This window comes from Moschus berezovskii, chromosome 2 (genome assembly GCF_049115385.1).
Source record: "Moschus berezovskii isolate FMDL1 chromosome 2, NW_MosBer_1.0, whole genome shotgun sequence".
NCBI lineage: Eukaryota > Metazoa > Chordata > Mammalia > Artiodactyla > Moschidae > Moschus > Moschus berezovskii.
In genome coordinates, this window is record NC_142461.1 from 101,651,109 (window position 1) to 101,678,336 (window position 27,228).

At 35.9% G+C, this 27,228-nt stretch overlaps 1 protein-coding gene across 19 annotated transcripts in view; it reads right to left on the minus strand.

Annotated features, from left to right (window-relative positions):
• The window catches only part of BAZ2B (bromodomain adjacent to zinc finger domain 2B), a 418,491-nt gene that overhangs the window by 116,421 nt on the left and 274,842 nt on the right, over positions 1-27,228 (minus strand). For 14 of the 19 annotated variants that reach the window (XM_055397431.2, XM_088829619.1, XM_055397447.2 and 11 more), the window contains 5 exons: positions 17,272-17,460; positions 12,842-13,009; positions 11,737-11,930; positions 1,725-1,925; positions 1,015-1,410 (listed from right to left, as the gene is read on the minus strand). In XM_055397431.2, coding sequence (XP_055253406.1) covers positions 1,015-1,410; positions 1,725-1,925; positions 11,737-11,930; positions 12,842-13,009; positions 17,272-17,460 — 1,148 coding nt within the window. The remainder of the gene's footprint in view (positions 1-1,014; positions 1,411-1,724; positions 1,926-11,736; positions 11,931-12,841; positions 13,010-17,271; positions 17,461-27,228) is intronic. The other 5 variants (XM_055397446.2, XM_088829591.1, XM_055397436.2 and 2 more) reach the window with 3 other exon arrangements.

Here is a 27,228-nt window from a genome sequence, read left to right on the forward strand (position 1 = left end):
CCAATAAAAATTAATTTAAAAAATAAAGAGTCAATGGACAAGGACATTGTGATTTTTTTTTTTTTTGGAGAAAGAAAGGCAGCATATCATAGTGATTAAGAACAAGGACTCTAGCGTTATAGAATCTAAGTTTGAATTCCAGCTCCATAATCAATTAGCATGTGATCTTGGGTGAGTTAAGTCATACGAATCTCAATTTGATCATATGAATATGTACATGATATTATTAGTGGCACTTACAGATGTCGTTATCCAATAAGTAAATACATATGTAGCACTTAAATAATAAATGGTTGGCAAAACAGTAAGTCTTTTCCAATGATTAGGATGACTAATGATGGTGTTTATAAACAAAAGTCAGGCGACTGTGTTCAAACAGAATATTTTTTCTCCAGTCTGGGTGAGTTCAAGAATAAAATGCACTGGTCATTTAATTACTAGAATTCTTCTGAACATATGACTGTAGACTATACAATAATATAAAATTAACAGCAAGAAAATAAATAAGAAAAATGTTTTCTGATGAGTGGTTCCAGTGTTTGTATAAGTAAATTTACTCAAAATATTTTGTGTTTTGTATAATTCATTAAGAATGGTAAACGAAAACAGTTCTTAGAAAGGATTTTTTCCCTTAAAATTGATAAATTACAGGACTATAGAGGTAAATTATTCAAGAGTTCACTTCTTTAAAAAAGAATATACTAATATTAGAAAAAAAGAAATTGATTCTAAACAAAAGTAACTGTGAAGTGTCCAATGAAAGTATATTTATCCTCTTACTGCTAAATTACTAAGCCTAGGAAAAGATGACAAGATTGTGTTTACAAAAGTATATTAAACAGGTGTGTAGGTAAATATAAAATCACAGAAATTTAGTTTTCCGGTGTGAATATTCTATTTGTGGTGACTAAGACAGTATAAATTTAAGAATAGAATTCAGTTTAAACATTGTAAGACTACATAAGACTTCTTTGTCTAATAATAAAATTCTTCTATAAATTATTTTTAACTCACCCGTTTGGAACGCAATTCACTGGTCAAAGAACTAGATTCTTCAGAGGTATTTTTATTCCCTGCTTTAAGTACATCAGGAGAAGGAACTATGAGTTTCATGTAAGTTTCCTTTTTGGCTTGATTTACCAAAGATAAAGGTTTCACATTGGACACCAATCCCGTAGACTGTATTACACTTGTGTGTTTGTTCACAGATTCCTCCTTTGCCTGAGAGCTTTGGAAAATAAATGGAAGCTGCTGTGACAAAACCTGAGGCTGCTTCTGCTGGGATTGGAATGATGAGTGAGTCTGGGATTCAGACAGAAGAGGTAATGGCTGGTGAATTCTTTTTTCCTGGGCTTTTTCAGTTGCTTTCTGTCCTTCTGCTTTTGGGTCTGAAACACCATGTATTAGCACCTGTAAATACAAATTAAAAGCCAACTTCTTAACATCTGTGAAAACAAAGAACATCAAGCAGTAAATCATGGGGGCTAAAAAGGGTACCTTAAAGAAGTGTTTCTAATGATTGATAAATACATAAAGCTCACTAAAAAATTCACAAAATGTCCCTTTAAAAATGTTTCCCTATCTCCTTTTTATTCTTGTGCAAAAGGAAGAACTAAAGGCAATGATAAACTTTAAACTATATAGACTTTGAGAGTTAAGAAGCCAGTTAATTCCTAAATATGAATAATGAGCAGATACCACCCAATGAAACTATTTATACCTACCTGGTTGTTACTTTTCTGCTGTGCTTCAGTCTCTGAATCAGAATCATCATCTTCACTTTCTTCAACACTTTGATCTTCTTCTTCATCTTCCTCTAGGTCATCCGAATCACTACTACTAATGCCTTCACTTGACGTATCTGATGATGTGCCTGAATCACTATCACTGTTGCTAGAACTTTCCATAGCTTTCTTCCTTGGCTTCTGGATAAAGACAAGATTTTTTAACAAGATTTTTCTTTTTGGAGAAAATTCAAGTTTCAGTAAGAGGTATGCTCTTTTAATTCTTAAATGATATTTTCAATCTCAAAGTGTCATTTTAGAAAAAAGTAAAAAGCCACATGTTTTAAAGGTAATTATTCAAAAAACTGATTACATTAACTTATCTGAAAGGAATCTCCAGTAAAAAAGTATAACATCTGTTATGTATAGAATACTGAAAACAGTATACAATGTAGTATGTATATGTGTAATATATATATACACATATGTACACTCTCACATGACTGCCATGCTTCAAAACGTATGACAGATTAAAAAAGCAATTTACAAAAAGATAATTCCAGTTATGATAAAGAAAAAACAGTTCCAGATATGTACATTGAGTTCTACATTTAGCTTTAATCTTCCTTTGTGTAGACAGTGAATCAGTAGCCAAACACACCTTTCTAGGTGCTTGACTACAATAAAGTCTATGATAGACTTTACATTCCAGTGGTGGTGGTGGTGATAGACTACACAGATAATTATTTTAAAAGCAAATAATTCCATACAGTCAATGGCACCCCACTCCAGTACTCTTGCCTGGAGGGTCCCATGGACGGAGGAGCCTGGTGGGCTGCAGTCCATGGGGTTGTGAAGAGTCGGACACGACTGAGCGACTTCACTTTCACTTTTCACTTTCGTTCATTGGAGAAGGAAATGGCGACCCACTCCAGTGTTCTTGCCTGGAGAATCCCAGGGACGGGGGAGACTGGTGGGCTGCCGTCTATGGAGTCACACAGAGTCGGACACGACTGAAGCGACTTAGCAGCAGAGAAGATAAAATAGGCAGAAAAAGGCTTAAAGAGTGGCTTTAGTTAAGTGTCAAGGAATTTAAGTTTTGTATATTTCCACATCAGAAAAGACAGAAAAATATGATAAAGAGAGAGATTAATTTCTGGAACATTTAAGACTCTACAGAACAAAGAAAACTCAAAGCTGAAAAGGGACCTGAGGTCATATAAAAGAAAAGTTTTGTGTTTAAAGGACAGACAATGGTAGTCGATAAAAAGAGGAAAAGTAATGAGATAAACTGTAATTAAATAACTATACAATAATGAAAAAGTTAAAATTCTGCCAATAGGAAAACTAAAAGGGAGAAATGTCAAAACAACAAAGCAACAAGACTGACTACAAAGTTACTTTGGAACATTTCTATAGTGTTTGCTGGTAGGTAAAATATAGAGAAAAATCAGCAATGAATTACAAAAGCAATGAATTACACAAGTTATGGCTTTAGAAGAAATGAAGCCTTTCATAACTATGGCTTTTGGGAATAAAAGATAATAATACACCTCTACAAGAGGAGGCCAGGTTTTGAAGCTATAGTTTCAGATGGCAAACATATATTTTCCTTTGTGTCTTCTGAAATTTTATTTAAATCATATAAAATACATGTGTGAAGAGAGTCACTCCTGTTATATTCTGCTTGCCATGATACTGTGTTAACTGCTCCAAAGTAGCAGACATACTGTTCAATAAGCTAATAGTCTCATCATTCCCTGAGCTCTTTCCCTTACAGTAAAGCAGAAAGGGATTTGAAATAAGGGAAATCACAGGATGAGAAAGACCAAAGCAGAGATTAAAGGGAAATAATACTAATAGTGTAATGTTAAGCCTACCATTTTTGGGGCAGAGAAACAGCTCCTTCTTTGCGACCAAAATCTGTTTTGAGTCTCTAAGTATGTATGGGCTTCCTAGGTGGTGCAGTGCTAAAGAATCCTCCTTACAATGCAGGAGACTTTGGTTTGATCCCTGGATTAGGAAGATCCCCTGGAGTAGGAAATGCCATGGACAGAAGAGCTTGGTGGGCTGCAGTCCATAGGACTGCGAAGAGTCAGATATGACTGAGTATATAGGCACACACACATAGCAAGACTGAAAATAGTAAGGAACCTAAACTGAAGTTAACACTTTCAGTTTCAGAAGAAACCAAGGAAGGAAGGGAATAAGGAAGCTACCCTGATACAGCAGAAAACAAAAAAGAAAAACAACAACAACTCCCATTTCACTGTCTAAGCAATCTGTGTAGTTTTCATTTACAGTTGTTATGACAGATGGTCGTACACTCCTCAAGAGTGGGTCGAGAGGTTAGGGTTCTAAAGCTTCAGAGACATAAAATATTCACTTGGAGAACTTTCTGTAGCCAGCAGATTCCTGGACCAATTCTAAACAAGGCACAGGGATCTGCATTAACAATCACTTAATATGATTCTAATGCAGGTGGTCTTTGCAGAGCATACTCTGACATTATGCACAGAGTCTGTTTTATAACAAATTTAGTCCCTGCGTTAAAAAGAAAAAAGTAGATGTGAGTAGACAAGTCCAGGTATTAGCGAAAGACAGAAAACTGTGTTTCAATATCACCAATTTCATTTCCTTAGTCCCTATTAATATGTATGTGTGGGGGAGTGGTTCTTTTGAATTTTTACAATTAGGTAGTATGTCTTTTTTCTGTCATTTAAACATTTTAAAATTGAGTCTTCTTGGATTCATAAAAAATAATCAAAGGAGATTTTACTAATTACCCCCTTTTCCCCCTACAGCGACTTAACAGCAGCAGCAGCCCCCTACCCATTCTAGGAAAGCTTTTCAGAAGTCTCTCCTTGAACTTTCATTTCCCTGGGTATTTATTTCTTTCAATAGCAAAGCAAATACATATTCAAGGCTATTATGTAACCAGGCAGAGTTGTTCTAGTCTCTGGGGAAACAAGGGTGTGACATACAGATAGCAACTCTGCTCTCATGGGAACGGGGAGAAGAGAATTAACAAACAACGTAAGTAAGGGTTTTTAGCGATAAATACCATGACTAAAACAAGATAATTGGATAGACAGTATGTGCTGGGGGTGGGATGAAGATGTAGATGTAATTGTCAGGCAAGATTCTTTTCAGTTGAGACCTAAATGGAGAGCAAGAGCCCATCCTAGAAAGATAAAAGAGCCTTTCAAGATGAGAAACAACAAAGGAAAAAGCCATGAGCTAGAAACAAGTTTGACGTGTTCAAAGAATGGAAAAGTTAGCCAGACCTGCTAGAGCACAGAAACCTGGGAGAGAACCATAGGAAATAAGGCTTGCTGGACTGGCAGGGCTCAGACCACGCAGGGTCTTACAGGCCATGGCAAAGATTTTATTCTGAGTAAGACAGAAAACTATTACAGAGTGATAACATGATATTTTAAAGTGATTAAAAAATCACTTGTGTTTTTATAAGACTGTTATGGTTGCTGTGGTAACAATTACTTGTATGGCAACAAGAGTGGAACTTAACCCTGAATTGTCTTATTTTTTTCTCAACAGGCTTTATGTTTGTATATTTTAGTCTCTGTTGACTTACTTTGTTAAATTTAAAATACCTATATTTATTCTGAATATACATGTAGGCTATGTGAGGGAATTTGACTTAATGATTTCAAGTGAGCATCACTGATATAAGTAACCCTGCCTTTTAGGAGGAATTATCAAAATTAGCTGAAGAACACTTTTCAAACTTCACATGAAAAGAGCTGATGAAGTAGTTCTTTCTTTAAGTTTTTAAAACTGAAAATACGGGGTAAAAAGGTATAGGGTTTTCTTTTTTAGTTTCAGCTCCCTTCATCTTCATTATATTTGAACAATCCACTAACACAGATTCATTCCAGATCATGTATTATTAACATCTTAAAGTACTCTTCTGAAATCTTAAGTTCTAGTATCCCTCACATTGATAGTCAGTCTCTCTCTAGTGATAATTCTGCTGCTGCTGCTGCTAAGTCACTTCAGTCGTGTCCGACTCTGTATGACCCCATAGACAGAAGCCCACCAGGCTCCCCCATCCCTGGGATTCTCCAGGCAAGAACACTGGAGTGGGTTGCCATTTCCTTCTCCAATGTGTGAAAGTGAAAAGTGAAAGTGAAGTCGCTCAGTCTGTCCGACCCTTAGCGACCCCACGGACTGCAGCCTACCAGGCTCCTCCATCCATGGGATTTTCTAGGCAATAGTACTGGAGTGGCTTGCCATTGCCTTCTCCGAGTGATAATTCTACGTAGATATAAATAGACATCCCTATGCTCAGTTGCTCTTCGCAACCCTATGTGACTGTAGCCCACAAGTCTTCTCTGTCCATAGAATTTTCCAGGCAAGAATACTGGAGTGGGTTGTCATTTCCTACTCCAAGACACCCCTATGGTACCCAGAATTTCCTTATATCATTAAAGAGGTACCTCTGTAAGTTTTTAATAGCTGCTCCTGGAAATATTTTCTACTTTACTTTCACTTATTTTGTTTAGGAATGTCAGTGTGCTGTGCTTAGTCGCTCAGTCATGTCCAACTCTTAGAGACCCCACGGATTGTAGCCCGCCAGGCTCCTCTGTCCATAGGGATTCTCCAGGCAAGAATACTAGAGTGGGTTGCCATGCCCTCCTCCAGGGGATTTTCCTGACCCAGGGAATGAACCCAGGTTTCCCACATTGCAGGCAGATTATTTACTGTCAGAGCCACTGGGGAAGCCCTAGGAATATCATTACAGATTCCTTACTAGAAAGAAGGACAGAATCTATTTCATAGCCATTCCTCCGAAGTCTTGCCTTGCACATTATGCAGGCACTAGATATATTAGATTTTACTAGATTTAGCACTTCTTCTAAGAGGTCTATTGTTTTTGTTTAGTAGCTAAGTCATGTCCAACTCTTTGCAGCTCCATAGACTATATTCTATCTTGGCACAGTCTCTATCCTATACCAAGGACTATCCTCTGGATTATCCTCTGTCCTTGGTATTTTCCGGGCAAGAATACTGGAGTGGGCTGCCATTTCCTTCTCTAGGGGGTCTTCCCGACCTAGGGATCAAACCCACATCTTTTGCAATGATAGGTGGGTTCTTTATCATTGAGCCACCAAAGAAGACTTCTAAGAGGTAAGGCATTATAAGGTTTAAAAGCAAGCATGGGTATTTAACTTTTAGAAATACATATAGATATAGACATCCCATGATATGAGGTCTAGGACATGCTTCAGAATACCATGGGAGCAAGGAGTATGGTTTTTCCAGTAGTCATGCATGGAGTTGGACTATAAAGAAGTCTGAGTGCCGAAAAATTGATGCTTTTGAACCGTGGTGTTGGAGAAGACTCTTGAGAGTCCTTTGGACTGCAAGGAGATCCAACCAGTCATATCCAACCAATCAGATCCAACTGATTTCCTGAAATCAGTCTTGAATATTCATGGAAGGACTGATGGTGAAGCTGAAACTCCAATACTTTGGCCACCTGATACAAAGAACTGACTCAGTGGAAAAAAGCCTGATGCTGGGAAAGATTGAAGGCAGGAGAGGAAGGGGATGACTGAGGATGAGGCAGTTGGATGGCATCACCGACTCGATGGACATGAGTTTGAGCAAGCTCCGGGAGTTGGTGAAGGACAGGGAGGCCTGGCGCGCTGCAGTCCTTGGGTCACAAAGAGTCAGACACGACTGAGCAACTATACTGAAGGAGTAGGTCATGTTTTAGTCAGCATCTGCTGTGCAGAGAGGCTGGCAGCAGTGCAGAGACAGGCCTTTGGAGCTCATACTAATGTGAATGCCCTCAAAACATACCATAAAGGAGATGAGCAAAGAGTAGTTGAAGAGGAGCAGGTGGAAAACATGACCCCAAAATATGTTTGTCTTGGGGCCCAAGAAGAGTCCCATTGAGTGTCTGTGATGGGTATCATCATTCTTAGTGGCTTCAGCAGATGACCTTCCCTCAGACCCTCATATGTCTTGTTATGTTCTGGAAAACATTTATCTTCTGTTTAGATGGAACTAAAAGGTCTTGAGGAAGTATTTCTATAAAATACGCTCAGCAAGAGGAAAGAAAACTTTGTTTAGTTGATCCTGGAAAATATATGGAACTTGATGCTATCTTGAGAAAGGACAAACGGAAATATGATAAAATTGTTTCTTGGAATTAAAAGTCAGAGCCTGAGAGGCATGTTGTTTACATTTAAAGTTCAGATCAGTGCTCTCTGCAATCAGTCACTACACATATCCTGCTCTTAATGTGGTATGTCAGAAGCTTCTCAATCCCCTCATATTATAGCTGAGATAATAGAGAAAGTGATGTTACAGGAGCACAAACTTTTTTAAAAAATTAATTTACTTTTTATTGAAGGATAATTGCTTTACAGAATTTTGCTGTTTTCTGTCAAACCTCAAAGTGAATCACCTATCAGTTCAGTTCAGTTCACTTCAGTTCAGTTGCTCAGTCGTGTCCAACTCTTTGTGACCCCATGAATCACAGCACGCCAGGACTCCCTGTCCATCACCAACTCCCGGAGTTCACTCAAACTCATGTCCATATAGTCGGTGACGCCATCCAGCCATCTCATTATCGGTCGTCCCCTTCTCCTCCCGCCCCCAACCTTTCCCAGCATCAGAGTCTTTTCCAGTGAGTCAACTCGTCGCATGAGGTGGCCAAAGTATTGCAGTTTCAGCTTCAGCATCAGTCTTTCCAATGAACACCCAGGACTGGTCTCCTTTAGAATGGACTGGTTGGATCTCCTTGCAGTCCAAGGGACTCTCAAGAGTCTTCTCCAGCTATAGGTATACATATATCCCCTCCCTTTTGAAATTCCCTCCCAATCTCACCCTTCTAGGTTAATACAGAGCCCCTGTTTGAGTTTCCTGAGTCATACAGGAAATTCTAGTTGGCTATCTATTTTACATATGGTAATGAAAGTTTCCATGTTACTTTTTCGATACATCTCACCCTCCCCTCCCCTCTCCCCATGTCCATAAGTCTACTCTCTCTGTCTGTCTCTCCATTGTTGCCTGTAAATAAATTCTTCAGTACCATTTTTCTAGATTCCATTTGTGTTAGAATACGGTATTTATCTTTCTCTTTCTGACTCACTTCACTCTGTATAATAGGATCACAAACGTTTGACTCTCTGCCCTCAGAAATGTCAGGCCCTGAGAGTGGTTTTTATAAAATATAGACAAAAAGGCAATGTTCTAATTATTATCTGTCTTTCCAAAATGTTTGTAGCTGATGCTAGGGCTTGAACTCAGAATAAACCAAGACTTCTCACTCAAGAAGAAATTACACATGGAAGCAGTCCAAATTCACTGATACAGGTGCACTTACCAGAAATTCTGGATATAATGTGTTGGTTCATGTAGCTGGAGGTCTCTCAGCTTACTTAGCAGAGTGAATGAAATCTGGACACAGTGGTGGACTATATTTAGTATAGCTGAAGTGTCACAACTTCCCTAGGACAATGTGGAAGAGGAAATCCAAAGACTTACAGTGTCCAGAATGCTGGTGTGAATTTACCATGTGCAATCTGCACAATATCACCCTATTCCTGATACTGCTTCTATAGCAGACAAGGTTAGTCAGGAGGTCCAAGCAGGAGTATTTGTTGGAAAGGATGTGACTATTGCCCACTGGCCAGCAGAGAAACTCACGAAGCATCACAGTTCAACGTTGGTACACAGGAAATACCACCTGCTGGAGTGCCAGAAAAACTCGCTAGGGATCTACTAGTAGGGGTGACAGAAAAATTAGCTAGAAAACTAACCACTGGCATGCTGGCAAAACTCACTAATAAGCTGCCTGCTGGGATGTCAGTGAAGCTCACTAAATGGTGCGCACCACTGGATCTCTACTGAACACAAGTGGCAGGGCAGCTGCCAGCTGGCGAGGAAGCTAGTCACTGTAGGCATAGCACGGGACCAAGAAGAGAAGCCCTTTCCTCTTCCAGTGCTTCCCCAGCACCCTCTATCTGCAAGGTCTAATACTGTGCTAACTGGCAAAGGAGAACTCAGACCGGAGAAGTGTTAAATTGCTAAACTGCACAGTTGGGGTTATGATGAAATAAAACTGACCATGTCTATTGTGCATTTTGAAAATTTCCAAAATAAATGGTTTCTTGTTTTGGTTTTCCTAAAGCATGGGCTGTGGAGTCAACCTGCCTGACTTCATATGCTAACCACTTAATGGCCAACTACTTGGGGACTCTTTTTCTTGATTTATAATAATAGTACCTACCTCATTAGGGGTATAGGGAGGGCTGGAATTGATATTATATGCAAAACAATTACAGCAGAACTAGTATGTGTTAAATTCCTAATAAACCTTACCTATGAAGTCGCCATTAACCCCACCACAGAGCCATCAGAACTTACACAGGGGTGGGGAATCAGACTCTTGGAGAGCACAGAGCTTTGTGTGCACCAGGACCGAGGAGAAAGGAGTAATGACCCCACAAGAGACTGACCCAGACTTGCCCATGAGCGTCCTGGTGTCTCCAGCAGAGGTGTGGGTCACCAGTGGCCTGCTGCAGGGTTGGGGGCACTGAGTGGAGCAGTGGGTGCATGGGACCTTTTCAGGAGGTTACCATTATCTTCATTACCTCCACTAAAATTTGGTCCCAGGTAAATAACAGGGAGGCAACACAGCCCCACCCATCAACAGAAAATTGGATTAAAGATTTACTGAGCATGGCCCGGAATAAGACTCAGTTTCCCCCTCAGTCAGTCTCTCCCATCAGTTTTCCCAACAAATTGGAAAATTCTTCAAGAGATGGGAATACCAGACCACCTGACCTGCCTCTTGAGAAAATCTATGCAGGTCAGGAAGGAAAGTTAGAACTGGACATGGAACACTGGTTCCAAATAGGAAAAGGAGTACGTCAAGGCTGTATATTGTCATCCTGCTGATTTAACTTACATGCAGAATACATCATGAGAAAAGCTGGGCTGGATGAAGCACAAGCTGGAATCAAGATTGCCAGGAGAAATATAAATAACCTCAGACATGCAGATGACACCACCCTTATGGCAGAAAACGGAGAACTTAAGAGCCTTTGATGGAAGTGAAAGAGGAGAGTGAAAAAGTTGGCTTAAAGCTCAACATTCAGAAAACTAAGATCATGGCATCTGGTCCCATCACTTCAAGGCAAATAGATGGGGAAACAATGGAAACAGTGCCAGACTTTATATTGGGGGGCTCCAAAATCACTGCAGATGGTGACTGCAGCCATGAAATGAAAAGACGCTTGCTCTTTGGAAGAAAAGTTATGACCAACATAGACAGCACTTTAAAAGCAAAGACATTATTTTGCCAACAAATGTCCGTCTATCCAAAGCTATGGTTTTTCCAGTAGTCGTGTATGGATGTGAGAGTTGGACTATAAAGAAAGCTGAGTGCCAAAGAATCGATGCTTTTGAACTGTGGCGTTGGAGAAGACTCTTGAGAGTCCCTTGGACTACAAGGAGATCCAACAAGTCCATCCTATAGGAGATCAGTCCTGAATATTCATTGGAAGGACTGATGCTGAAGCTGAAGCTCCAATACTCTGGCTACCTGATACGAAGAACTTACTCATTTTGAACAGACCCTGATGGTGAGAAAGACTGAAGGCAGGAGGAGAAGGGGACGACAGAGGATGAGATGGTTGGATGGCATCAATGACTCAATGGACATGATTTTGAGTAAACTCCGGGTTTTGGTGATGGACAGGGAGTCCTGGAGTGCTGCAATCCATGGGGTTCCAAAGAGTTGGACACTAGTGAGCGACTGAACTGAACTGAATGATGACTATTTGTGTTATTGATACTGGTGCTGACATTTTTAATTTTTTAGATGTTTAATACTAAAACTACTCGATAAAAATAAATATTTTTAAAAATAGGAGTTGGTAAATCATAAAAAATTATTCCATAGATTCAGGTGGTTTGACCTTTAGAATACTTGTATAGGTCTGTTATATTTGCCCCCTGAAGGTTAACTTACCTTATCTTTGATTTTGTCAGCTCTAGCATCCAAAGGCTGGGTTTTGTTTTGTTCCTGATTACATTTTCTATTTCCTCCACCTGAGCTTATACTTTTCGTTTGTCCCACAGAACTTGAAGCAGTAGTGGACAGTACAGATGTGTTGATACCAGATACAGATGATGTACTGTTTCCATTTATTGATCCATTTACACCTTGAAAGTTAAAATAAATATGTTTATACAAGAGAATGTTATTCAGCATAAAAAGGAATGAAATAATGACATATGCTACAATGGGGATGACTTAAAAACATTATGCTAAGTGAAATAAGCCAGACACAAACTGTATGATTCCATCTACATGAGATATTCACAACAGGTACATCTATAGAGAAAGAGGGCAAGCTAGTGGTTGCCAGAGACTGAGAGAGGAAATAATAGGGAGAAACTGGTACGAAGTTTCCTTTTAGGGTGATGAAAATGTGTTGAAACTAGATAGAGGTGGTTGTTGCACACTATTAGAGCCTTAAGTGTCATTGAATTGTTCTGTTTAAAATGGTAAATTTTACATTTATGTGAATTTTACTTCAATTAAAAAAACTTTAGAAAAGTAATTAAATACAACTATTCCCTCTTTCAGGGCAAACTCCCAAACATCTACTTACTGGAAAGAAAGATAATAACAAACCATCTAAAATGGTATTATAATTTGCAAATGTATTCTAACAATAGTTATCAACTATGAAATATTAATGAAAATGTAAAAGAAAAAAGGTGTGCTAACATATAAATTCAATGCTTAATTATAGAAGAAGTAATATATTTTATTGAGCATCATAAGGGAGGTAATGAGATACAGAGGAAAAGCAGTGGAGTTGGGAGTTAAAACCTGGGTTAAATTCTGCTGTGCAATGTCAACATGTAAACAGTACTTTCTTGAATAATTTATTTAATCTTGGCTGCAAAATACGAATACTTTCAATCTCACAGAATTATTATAAAGATTAAGCAAGACAATGTGAAAGTGTCTAGCACAATGCTTTATAACTGTTTCTAAATCTGAACTCTACTGAAAACAGGTACTGAAATGAAGGATAATACTTCACTCAAGTTAACATGGATACCTTTTTCAGGACCATTTCGATTACTTTTTCCCGAAGTTCTTGAATGGAATGAAGAAGAATCATGATTCTGGGCTGGAGGAGCAAACAGTGGTGGAATTCCCAGTAATGGTGGAAAGAAGGTTGCCCCTGCACGTGTATGAACATCTGTTGTTCGCCACCATTCTGCACCTCAAAGCCAAACACCAAACAAGCAAAAATACTTGGATTAACTTTCTAGTTAATTTAACAGTGCTTTTTATATTTTATTACTGAAAAAAATTTTCAGGTTTTATCTTGGAACAGAATTGCTGAATTACACATAGTTCTGATCATCCTTCTAATTATAAGATAACTGATTAGAAGTTATGCATTCATCATTCTGCTCGTTAAGACAGTATCCAAGGTTCTTCACTTAGCAGCTTCTATGAATTCAAGTTTATGAAGAACAAAGGTAGTCTATAGTTTTTAAAATAAACTGGGAAAATTGAAATTAATATTAAAGAACTATTTAACTCTTTGATGACTTACATCATAATTTTTCTAAATTAGCAAAGAAAGAGTATTTAAGATTATTTTAATCTATTTTAAAACCTTAGAATGTAAGGCAACCATCTACAATCTATGTTAAGAATGTCCTTAAATTATATACAACAAAAATCTGGCTTTGATAAATCAAATGGTTTAAATAATAATACAAACACCACTGTAATTCAGCATATCTTGAATACCCTTATGGAAGAAATGTTGATACTCAAACAAAAGAACAGAGATAGAAAAATCAATGTTTTTTTTTTTTCTGTCTAAAAAATGAAAAGTGTTTCAGAGATTTCCAAAACCAAGTTGCCACATTAAACTATAAAAGACTCTACAAAGTTTTTTTCCTTAGAGTTAATTTAAAAAGCCTGAATTTTATTTATACTTCCTCTTACAAATTACAAATAATAATGTCTTATCATTGAATGCAATTTAGCTATTCAAACAGTGGCTTTTAGATAAAACTGTTAGAAAATGAGAGAAGCCAAATTTTATAGAATACATTATTTAGGGAAGGGTTAAGATTAAGAAGAAATCTGAAATAAATCAAAGGACAGTCTTATATTGCCCCATCTAAAATCTTGGAAAGAATACTTTCCAAATGGCTAACCAGCTAGATTACCAAATCAGTTACTACCTTTCAGGCTAATCTTCCAAGAGATATGGTACATGTTTCATAGACTTGATAATCACAAAAAATTAGAGGAAAAATCCCAGTAAGAGTATGGGAAAATTCAACATTGTCAATGTATTGTATTATATGATCTTGAAAGCTTTTCTAAGAACATCTCTTCATTAAAACAAGATGTAAAGTTATGTACATTATGTGCACCTTCATTATCTAAAGACAAAAGTTTAGCTTAAAAGAAAGTGAAATGTTCATGGTAACTGACATTGTGAAATGTCTAAAAAACATTATAAGCAGAAAACTGCAAAAGCTATTCTACTGCACTGCAGGAAGTCACTGCTAGTGAAATGACACCAATGTATATTCAGCAGTGCCTGAATGATGGGAACTGAACCAAGAATAACTATACAAAACTATCAATCATTTATCTACTGTTAAGATGAAAGAACTGTATTTAGATAGAAAGAAAAACTATGTTTTGGGGGCTTTTATCAGCACAGCCAGAATCTATTGCTATTTATAGGTTTGAACACTCGGTTCTATTTAGCTGATAAAAAAGGAAATACCAGTTTCCTGAAATATTCATATTATTTAAAATAAAGTCTATAATTAAAACAATATAGTTGAAGGTTCAGACTTTGTAAACAACCAACAAATTGGTAAGGTAATCAAAGTATAATAAGACTCAAATATTTTAGACATAATCAAACTCAGAAAAAAACATAAAAATGCACTTTAGAATATCAGTGGTAAATACGCACACAACAGAGATTAGAAAACAAACACAACTGGAAAATGTACATGTTATAAATTCGAGTAAACTAAGATCAAATAAAAAGATGAAAATGGTAGCACGTTTGAAAACAAGATTCACAAATGTCTACTATTTCATGGGAAGTAACAGAATTTCTGTTAAGTAGGAACTTATTTCTTTTTCAAATTAAGAAAAAAACAACTTAGTCACAAACTACCTTGTTGGTAAATGAAATTTACAAAATAAGGATTACACAAACCAGAACATGATGAATTTCTAAATGTATTCAAAGGCAGTAACTGCATGGTAACAACATTAATCTTATTCCATTGAAAGAGTCTATTATTTCAGAGGATATACTGAAACCCAATTTGAACCTAGAAGACAGCAGAATTAAAAAATCTCCCTGAGTTGATAGAGCCAAATACTTCACAAAAATTCATAGTAATATAATATAAAAATATAATGACTAAAATTATAAATATTTTAAAAGAACTTCCCATGAAATACTATTTCAATATAAAAGGGAAATAATTTTATTATACTAATATACATTAAGTAATTTTAATGTTGATTTAATCACCTGAAATGCAGACTAGTTTAGAAGTGCATAATATTTAAAAATAAACTATTCCTGATTTAAAATTCCTAGTAATTTCTTCTTTCTGTGTTTTTATTTAGTAGGTGATTTAAAAATTTTGGCATTTTGGTTACCCTTTTAAATAAAACCAATTATAGACAACTTAAGTTATATAAGATGTACAACTTAAACAAATGAGTCCTCTAAAACAAAGCATATTCTCTTGGCAAAAAAGTATGCTTATACAGCCATACTGTTATTTGCCACTGAAGACTCTGTTTTATAATTTTCTATTTATCCATCTCTTAAAAACTATAAGAAACATAACATAGACCATGTTAGTGTATTCTTATGTGCTTAGCCTAGTGCACAGAACATAGTTAGATGCTCAGAGAAGTTTGTACAATAAATGGATGAATGAATAGCTTATATAGATTAGGGAAGTTATCAAATTTTTTCCATATAGTGGAAATACCAACATTATTGAAGTTGAGAGGAGTAATTCTTTACAACTGTTAACCATGTTAACAGTACAGAAGATAATTTATTTTAATAATTCAGTAATTACATTGTGGTTTAAAAATGCTCAAAAGCAAATAATACTACATATATATCAAACTATATTAAATGTAAGAAATTGTGTTAAAACAATTTTTAAAATTTAAGATACTAGCAACTATATTACTATTACCTATTTTAATTTTTTATTCAGCAATCTATATTTCAGCAAATATCTACTGAATACTGATCTTGCTAAGCAACTGTGCTCAGAACTGCCTAAAATAAATTCCTATTAGTATTTTTAAAGCAAATGTCAAGACTTAGTTTGACTTTTAACTTCTAGACACACTGTTCCTTCTCACCATCCCCTTTCTGAATTAAAGAAATATGACTCAAAAAATGAGTCATATGAAATATATATTTAACCATCTTTCCATCAAACAAGGTATTTGATTCCTTTTAAAGAAACTCTTAACAAGAGAAAGAATCATGATGGCTACCAATTATGTACTAATTGTGTATGCTGAACATTGCATTCAACACTGGACATGGATTATCTCTTTTAATCTTCACAAGAACCCTAAGAGGGAGATACTATTATTATTATTATTGTCATCCTCATTATTCACATGAGAAACCTGAGGCTGAGAGGTCAGACTACTTGTTCAATCAAGGTCACACAGCTGAAAGGTAACAGGCCTGATTTAAATTCAGACCTAATTGTCTCTGAATTATGCTCTGATAGTAACACTAAATCATGTATCCTTAACTAAAATTTATTAAGATAAAACTAATCACTAGAAACACATTAAAGCTTAGACTTTCAAAATAATATAACGAGAAATTATAGCATGTTTGTCTAAGTTAAACTTTAATTGGTGTCTTATTGAACTCCTGAATCCTCATAATCTGGGATAATTCTGGTCTCCCTCCCATGTAAGTGGTGCAAATCTATGGTTGTTTAAGTAAAATATGAACAAAATAGAAATTTAAGAGCCAAGCTCATCTTACTTACAGATGCAGAGAAATGAGAACTCAAAATAAAAGTGTATTTATTCATTACAGGAATTGGACTTTAGTTTCTCACTGAAAGTTAAATAATTTTTTTAAAAAACCAAGTAAAACAGAAAAATTAATCAAATTTTATACTTCTAATATATACTTTTCTACTTCAGTAAAAAGCATGATAAAAACTTGGCTTAATTATTCATTTTTGAAACAGGTGCCTTTTTTTCTAGCTTAGCATTTGAATAGTTAATTACATTACCACACAGCACACACAGTGTGTTTTATTATTTTGCACATGATAAAAAGGATAGCGCTAATTCTTGCACATGAGCTTTAATATACCAGGCATAAGACTATTCTTTTTGTTCAGTTTAATAAACAGTTACTGCTTGCACATTTTCAAGCTTTCTTCCTTTCCTTGAACACTGTTTGTAATAGATGTTTACCTGGAAAAGACGCTAGTTGGGGATGGGCGGCTAAGGCTGTGGGTGTACCAAGTGTCCCCAAACCACCAAATTCTGAATGCCCTGAGCTGGCTGAATGTAGACCAAAGACTGGGTGGCTGACCATTGGGAAGGCACTCGACACTGTGGACAGGTTAAACGGTTGATCCCCAGCTGCTCTGAATAAATGTCCTGGGAGGGAAAAAAAACACACTTAAAGTTGTATTATAAAAACAGATGAGATATATCTGATTTCAGCATTATAGTGTGTTAAAATTTATAGTTTATCTATTAAACTTCTATTATACCTTTTTTCTTTTGCATTTCTGTTCTTCAAACCCTACAGAATAAGATGTTTCTAGAAACACGAATATACCCTAAAAATAAGTCAAATGAATGACATAACTTTATTGATAATTTTGAGATTGAGAATGATGTTTTAAGTAAGTAATTTTCATGAATTATAACGTTCGACCTGCAAAAGTGAAGCAAACTTTCCGCTAATACATGTACATTAATATTTTATCAGGAATTTTTACTCATAAGAAAGAATATTTAAAATATCCTATTAATACAAAGTTGAAAATCAATAAAATAAATCCAGAATCCGTCACAAAGTCATTACTCAAATTGTCATATACTCTAGGCAAAGAGTTGCTAGTTTCCATGTACTAGAATTGAAGCTATGGTCTCTATGCAACATCTTTAGGTGAGGAGAGTTGATGCCAAAAAGGATTATATTTCTAGCCTGATAAAGCAATACATCCAAGAGCATAAGTATTTAATAAATAAACCTACTAATTTATTTCTAAATGCATTGGATGGTAGTGATCAATATAAAAAGCATTTTTAAACATTGTGATAGTAAGTTCATATTCAATTCAAATGTGATTTTTTTCAATCTCTAAAGAGAATCTAGTACTAAGTGTCATAACCTGAAGTTGCAGTGGTAAACAATCAAAAACACAATGTATTTTTCATTCTTTGTAGGGATTTGGCAGAAGATTTGTTAATACTTGGAAATCTTCTTTTTACTTCCAGGAAATAATTAAGCTTCCTGATTTGATAGAATGAAAGCAGAATCTCAAAACTCACACTCAAGGCTACCATAACTAACTGTGTGAAAACTATTGTGCTCTGTGTTAAAAAGAATATAAGGCTTCCTTATGATCCTGTTTACATCAGACCTGGCTATGCACTGCAATATAGTTTGAATAAAATATGTTCGAAGTAAATTTAAAAATGCAACTTAAAAATAAGTATACTTTTCGTTATCATTTAGTTATCAACAAAATCTCTCCTCTTTGCTTTTTTATTCTCTGAAAACTAAGAGGAAGTCATCAAAGAGATCAGAGTGTACTCTCACTGACTGATATAAGCCCTGAATTCTTCATTGAAATAATACTGTATTTTCATTGAAGTAGTAAGATTTAAATAGATGATTATATCAAGTATATCTTACATTAATCAGCCTTCAAGGTAAAGAGTTCTGACTGAAGGCTGAGGTTCCACTATTACAAAGCAGTTAGTAGATCTTATAGGGAAGATACTCAGAGTCTTTACAAGTAAGGCCCCCAAATAAAACTGTGAGGGAGGAGGGCAGGGAAGGACACAAACTTGGATATATTTTCTTAGTCAGACAATCTTAGTTTTTGTTTATCAAAGCCTAAACAGAAAATCTGTGAGTCTGGTACTTTTTATGTAATCAGAATTCTAGACTGCAATTAGCACTAAAATTAAGTCAAAACAAAACAGAGTCTGCTACTAGAAAAAAGGGAAATTACTCAAGTATCACTATTTTTAAGAGTGGTATGGTATCACAAAGATTATGTAAATTTTGGGTGGGGTGGGGTGGGTGGGCAATAGAATTCTCAAAGGCCCAGCTAATTTCTTAAAAAAAAAGAGCCTATATATAACATTAAGAACCCTTATTTATTTTCACATGTGATTGTCTATAAAATCCCCCGTTCTCACTAATCAATTCAACTTCTGAAATCCCATGTCCTTAATCAACTGTTTATTTATAAGCATACTGTGGTCAGTTACATTTTCCTCTATATTAGTTTTCTTGATAAACAAGATGAACTGAACATTCATTTTATAGATTTTAGAATCATTTTTAACTTATATTTTACAAAATAATAATTCTTAAATTATATTTGTCAATTATATAAATGTATTAACAGCAGTGATTTAATACAAAAAGTTTTGTGAGGTAAATTCAAAACTATACAACATATTATAAAAACTCAGAACAGATTGAAATTATAAAGGATCAGAAACTGATAGAAATATTTCTACAATAGAAGTTAATTGTTAGCAGGCAGATTCTTAGATGTATAGTCAAAACGTTTTCTTATTGTGAAGAAATAAATGAGCAAGGTTTACCTTGGAGTCTCATGAACCAAAAACATGAGTAATATCTAAATGCAGTTGTCACTCTTGCAGCAATAATTAAGAATCAATTTTGCACAATTTGATAATAAAAAGGTTCTTTTTTAAAAAATTTATTTAGTATTTAATTGAAGGTTAACTGCTTTACAGAATTGTGCTGCTGTTGCTACTAAGTTGCTTCAGTCGTGTCCAACTCTGTGAGACCCCATAGACGGTAGCCCACCAGGTTCCCCCGTCCCTGGGATTCTCCAGGCAAGAACACTGGAGTGGGTTGCCATTTCCTTCTCCAATGCATGAAAGTGAAAAGTGAAAGTGAAGTCGCTCAGTTGTGTCTGACTCTTAGCGACCTCATGAACTGCAGCCTACCAGGTTCCTCCATCCATGGGATTTTCCAGGCAAGAGCACTGGAGTGGGGTGCCATTGCCTTCTCCGACAGAATTGTGCTGGTTTCTGTCAAACATTAACATGAATCATTCTTTTTCTAACTCTAAAAAGTGTGATAGCTAGCAAGAGCTAAATATAAGATTTCAACAAAATATGAGCTTTACTCACTGTAGATTCAAATGGGAAAAAAGGAGTTTGTACACAGAGTTATATCTGTGCTTGACAAAATTACGAAGAGGCTACCTTACTCTATTTTCTTATTCCTTTTCAGAAAACTCCTGGTGAACATAATTGAAGCATACAAAGTACTCACGTGACAATAGAATCTATAGGACCTATTTATTCCTTGTTGATAAGAAAAGGTTCACTTTGTATACAGTGAAGATCAGGCCCATATTATACTCATTATAGTGATACTATGCATTATTAAGAACACATATCAGAGACTTTCTTTGCTATACATAAAGTTATATCACTGAAAGGAAATAATTTCACACTGCATTTAATAATCTTTACTAAATTTTGCCTATATAGCATTATAGAAGTCAGTGATAAGAAAAAGTATATCTTTCTCATTAAATGTCTTTGTAATTCTATATATATTAATAATTTAAATATTATTTTATTATTATTTTATTTCTCCTTGATTTCATTTAGGCCACATGCTGGATTCTATCACACAAAACTCTACCACTCCAAGATCTTAAACTCTTAAATTTTATACTAACCACAGTTTCCACATTTCCATTTCCATATTTCTCAGCATGCTTTTTGGTCTCTCTCAGTCTTCTACCTGGAGAAGGCAATGGCAAGCCACTCCAGTACTCTTGCCTAGAAAATCCCATGGACGGAGGAGCCTGGTAGGCTGCAGTCCATGGGGGCGCTACGAGTCAGACATGACTGAGCGACTTCACTTTCACTTTCACACATTGGAGAAGGAAATGACAACCCACTCCAGTGTTCTTGCCTGAAGAATCCCAGGGACGGGGGAGCCTGGTGGGCTTCCGTCTATGGGGTCACACAGAGTCGGACACGACTGAAGTGACTTAGCAGCAGCAGCAGCAGCAGCAGCAGTCTTCTACCACTTGACCCCATCTATCTCCTTCCCTCACCATCACTCCTCATTAATTTGAAAGAAAATCTTATACTTGTATGTCTGCTTCCTCCTCGGTTCTCAGAATCTTTAATACCTTGCCAAATCTAAGTCTCCCTTCCATTTTGTCTGTAAAGGACCTTAAGTTTTCCTAACCACTAGATTTCAATAATCTTTGCTCTTCTCATTCTTAACCTGACTTTTAAATCTGGCATATGATTGCCTCTTCCTTATTAAAACCCATTTTCACCCTTAAGATCCAGGTCATGGAACTATTTTGATATTCTTCTTAACTATATTTTTCAACAGTACTACCATGTGCCTTATTGGATTTTCTTTTGTAAATATAAGTAAGGTTCTTATAGATTTTGTCCAACCTTCTTCTTCTTCCACATTTATGCTTTCTTCCTCAGTCATTTCATGTCCTTCCACTGTTTTAACTATCACTTCTATGCACATGAATTCTAAAGTAGGATTTTAGTTCCTTGAAAGCAAAAACTGAATCTGCATCATCTCAATAATCTGCAATACTTGGCATAATCTGAAACACAAGTACTTAATAAATGTTTTCCATTATTGCATTTTTGGTCACATTATTTCCATAGACCCTCCACGCTTTTATAACATGCTCTTTGCCTTCTTTTGCCTTTTATAATCTTAACTATCCTTTCATAATAATTTCAAGAAAATATTCTCCAAGAAGTATCCCTGAATCTCCCAGATAGATACGTTTTGGACCCTCTTTGAACATTTATGATTATTCAAAATCTTTTATCAGACCATCGCTAGGGTATAAGGTTATAAAGGGTATAAGGTTATAAAGGAATAAGCCATTTCTTAATCATTTTTACTCTCTACAAAACACTGCAAAAAACAAACTGCTAACAGTTGCAGGGACAGCACTTTATAATACCTGCTGTGGATAACTCTAAAAACGGTAGTTTCAATTCTCTGTTTCTCTCTTCCTTTAAAAAGCTAGAATAACTAGGAGTCATTCTTTAAATGATAAAAATTATACCTCACTTTTCCCCTTTGTTTCAGTTATAAAAAGCATTCACAATGTTATTAAAAGCTCTTTGGGTACTTAGAAGCTGATTTAATGACATCTATGCTGTGGCTTTAATCTTCATATACAGAAGGGGGTGCTGTTTAGATTACACCCTTGGTTTCATTGTCAGGTTTCATAGCTCAGTTGGTAAAGAAGCTGCCTGCCATGCAGGAGACCCCTGTTCAATTCCTGGGTGGAGAAGATCCTCTGGAGAAGGGATAGGCTACCCACTCCAGTATTCTTGGGCTTCCCTTGTGGTTCAGCTGGTAAAGAATACGCTGGCAGTACGGGAGACCTGGGTTTGATCCCTGGGTTGGGAAGATCCCCTGGAGAAGGGAAAACCTACCCACTCCAGTATTCTAGCCTGGAGAATTCCATGGACTGTATAGTCTACGGGGTCACAAAGAGTCGGATGATTTTCACTTTCACTTTTTAATTGTCAGGACAATGACCTTAACCTTCTCCAACTGTCCTGAAACATCAAGCTACTGTTCACAAGATTTCTAATCATAGACTGAAGAAGGTTACGTGAACTCTGCAACTACATTTTTTAAAAAGTATATTCTGTATTAACAACAACAACAAAAAAACAGAGCATCTTCCTATAGGAAAGAAAATTCAACACAAGTCAAACTGACTCTATTAAATTTATGAGTACAAAATAAAATTATTTGAATATCAGAATGCTTTACTTTTAGAGAAGTAATTTTTCTACATTAATAAACTTATAATCAGAAGATTCTCTGAAATAAAAATCTGCCATGATTAACTCTAAAATTGTGCTCAGAGAACACAATCGAAAACTGATAAATTACATCATAAAATGAAAATAGTTTTAGAAGACCATAATCATTCTTTTTTACAAATATTAACATTCAAGCATAGTTTCAATATTATGAATGTAACATTTTTTGGTTTCCATTTTAACTGATAAGTAAAAATGTGAACTTACTGTATAATGAAAATTAATACACATCTCTAATGCCTAAATTGTTTACAATATAATAAGCTGACTACTTTTTAGCACAGTTTTACAGATTTTACTAGCCAATCTATCTATAAGTGATTAAAGCAGTACAGAAATGCCAGTGTCTCAGGAACAGTGCATGTTAACTGCAAGTGCCTTTATTAATATCAAATGAACTTCACATAACAATACAATAAGGGCTTTTCCCCCTACAGGAACAAAATTACATAAATACCATACTAATGTATTGAACCTATACTATGAGTGGACACAATCTCCTGCCAATCAGGAAAAGCCTAGATAACAAATTAAAACAAAATGATTATAAGGAATAAGTATGCTTAAAGCATCTAAGCTTTTTTTAAAAAATCAAGACTATTTATTATGATAGATTTCCACATATGCTGGTTTTGTGTGCTACAAATATCTTTGTCATTGCTACACAAACTTGTTGCAACATGTATTCTCTTATCTCTAGTTCTTCAAACTGTTAGCACATTTTACAGCATTGCAAAATCAGTGCCTAGTATGCAACCTTCAAAATATGTTTAATCGTCAAAAATAGTAGCACAAATAAAGGTTACAAGAGTATTAAACACTAGTAATAACTGAATGCAATAAAGTGAAATTACTGTAAATTAAAGAAATGCCCAAATTATTTGCCCATATATTAAAATTACTAAACATATCAATGTTTAAATATTCTGAAACTCACAATGTACAAATTCTGCTAACTTGAACTTTGATTAAAGAACAAACAGAAAGAATTTTATAGTTAATGGTGACAAGACATTCCCCCACCAATAATTTTCATTTTATTCCTTTATTCTTACAACTTTTTCAGTAGTTAACCTTTATATTTTAACATTTAAAAAGCATGGAATGGAAATAAAGTCTTTCTTTTTAAGTATTTGTTTTGAGATTATTTTAGACTCACAAGAGTTGCATAAAATAGTACAGGGTTCCAACCTCCCCTTATGTTAACATTTTCTATGATAAAAACTAATTTTCAAAGCCAAGACATTGACCCTGACTAATTGATGAATTTACTCAGGTCTCATTAGTTTTTCCAGGAGTGCTAAGATCCAACCCAGGACCCCACACAGCATTTAGCTACTGTTTCCTTAATTCTCTCTGATTTGTGACAGTTTCTCAGTCTTGTCTTTTATGACCTTGATACATTAGTGTACTAGTCAGGTGCTTTGTAGATGGATCTCAGTGTGGGTTTGTCTGATGTTTTCTCATGATCAGAAGAGGTTAAACATGATTGGGAAGAGTACCCAATGTTTTCTTCTCAACACAACGTATCTGGGGTCCATGATGTTGCTATGTGGTACTGGTTACATTAACTTTGGTTAAGATGGTATCTGCCAGGATTCAATATAAAGTTACTAATTTCCTTTCAAACAGTCTTTTTATTAGAAAAAAATCATTAAAAGTCTAGGTAGCCTTGGGAACAAAAGCTACTACTCTATATAACACTGAACCTGGTGAACAAGCTTTTGATTCAGTTCACTCAATGATGTATCAATCCCCAGGCAAATAACTATTCTTAAACGACAGGAGTAGCTGCTCCTCTGGAAAAAAAGTATTTTTTGTTAGATCTAATGAAAGAATTTAAACACTAAAATTAAAGTGTTTAAGATTAAAACACTAAAATTATACTATATTTATATATTTCTATATTCAAATATAGATGCACTTTATTTTTATAATGAATTATAAAAAATGTGAAAACAAGCTTAAATTCTAAAATCTTGTTTTACTTATGTTTCAATAAATGAGTCAGTTGTCCCATAATAAACAAAAATTACTGAAAGCAGCTTTGAAAAACACATTTCTTTCATTGCTACATTAATTGGTTGCAACATGTCTTTAAACTCCTGTCTCTAGTCCTTCAAACTAGAAGCATATTTTACAGCATTGCAAAATCACATTCTAGTATACAACCAGCAAAGTACAGCTAATCATCAAAAACAGTAGTGTATTCAATAGAGATCATATATTAATTTGCTACGGCAGCCATAACAAAGTACCCACAAACTGAGTAGCTTAGAACAACAGATATTTATTGTCTCAGTTCTGGAGGCTACAAAATTCCAAAAGCAAGGTGTGGGCAAGGCCATGCCCCTGAAGATGCTAATGAAGAATATGTTTCATTATTCTCTCCTAACTTTAAGAACCTCAGGCATATTTCCTATGTCTCCAGACGGGCTTCTTTCTATATACATCTATGTCTAACCTTCCCCTTTAATAAAGACACCAGTAATTTTGGTTTAGGGCATTGATGCACTTGAAACTAAGGTGGAGTTAATATTTTTAAAACAAGGTGATTTGTTGGGCTGGCTTAATGAACACTTTACTGTTACTCTTTTGCACTGAATTTTGCATATTTCTGAGAAGAGGTGAATTTGTCCAAAAATATTCCATAGTTCATGGGAAAAACAGTTGTCTGTAGTATTGATGTAATGTCACTTTCTCATATGATCATGGTTTAAAGGAATATCTTGGTTAAATATATATTGGTTAGATGTGTAAATGCTCATATCATTAGCACACATTATGATTTTATACACAGTTTCCAGGGTTGGGTTAAGAGTGGCTTGTGAAGCAACTGGAAGTGAATGGTGACACAGAGACTATCCAGGGAAGACTTGGTGATAAGGGTCTCTCATAAAGAGAGCAAGGGAGAGAGACTGTGTAAGAGTTATTGTCACAGATTCATGACATGGAAAAATATTTTCCAGAATTATGAATTAATTAACAGCCTCAGTTCAGTTCAGTTCAGTTCAGTCGCTCAGTCGTGTCCGACTCTTTGCGACCCCATGAATCGCAGCACGCCAGGCCTCCCTGTCCATCACCAACTCCCAGAGTTCACCCAAACTTATGTGCATTGAGTTGGTGATGCTATTCAGCCATCTCATCCTCTGTCGTCCCCTTCTCCTCCTGACCCCAATCCCTCCCAGCATCAGGGTCTTTTCCAATGAGTCAACTCTTCACATGAGGTGGCCAAAGTATTGGAGTTTCAGCTTTAGCATCAGTCCTTCCAATGAACAACCAAGATTGATCTCCTTTAGGATGGACTGATTGAACCTCCTTGCAGTCCAAGGGACTCTCAAGAGTCTTCTCCAGCACCACAGTTCAAAAGCATCAATTCTTCGGCGATCAGCTTTCTTCACAGTCCAACTCTCACATCCATACATGACCATGGGAAAAACCATAGCCTTGACTAGACGGACTTGGTTGGCAAAGTAATGTCTCTGCTTTTTAATATGCTATCTAGGTTGGTCATAACTTTCCTTCCAAGGAGCAAGCGTCTTTTAATTTCATGGCTGCAATCAGCATCTGCAGTGATTTTGGAGCCCCAAAAAATAAAGTCTGACACTGTTTCCACTGTTTCCCCATCTATTTCCCATGAAGTGATGGGACCAGATGCCGACCTTCGTTTTCTGAATGTTGAGCTTCAAGCCAAACTTTTCACTCTCCTCTTTCACTTTCATCAAGAGGCTTTTGAGTTCCTCTTCACTTTCTGCCATAAGGGTGGTGTCATCTACATATCTGAGGTTATTGATATTTCTCTGGGCAATCTTGACTCCAGCTTGTGCTTCTTCCAGCCCAGCGTTCCTCATGATGTACTCTGCATATAAGTTAAATAAGCAGAGTAACAATATACAGCCTTGATGCACTTCTTTTCCTATTTGGAACCAGTCTGTTGTTCCATGTCCAGTTCTAACTCTTGCTTCCTGACCTGCATACAGGTTTCTCAAGAGGCAGGTCAGGTGGTCTGGTATTCCCATCTCTTTCAGAATTTTCCACAGTTTATTGTGATCCACACAGTCAAAGGCCTTGGCATAGTCAATGAAGCAGAAATAGATGTTTTTCTGGAACTCTCTTGCTTTCTCCATGATCCACCGCATGTTGGCAATTTGATCTCTGGTGCCTCTGCCTTTTCTTAAACCAGCTTGAATATCTGGAAGTTCACGGTTCACGTATTGCTGAAGCCTGGCTTGGAGAATTTTAAGCATTACGTTCACTAGCATGTGAGATGAGTGCAATGGTGCAGTAGTTTGAGCA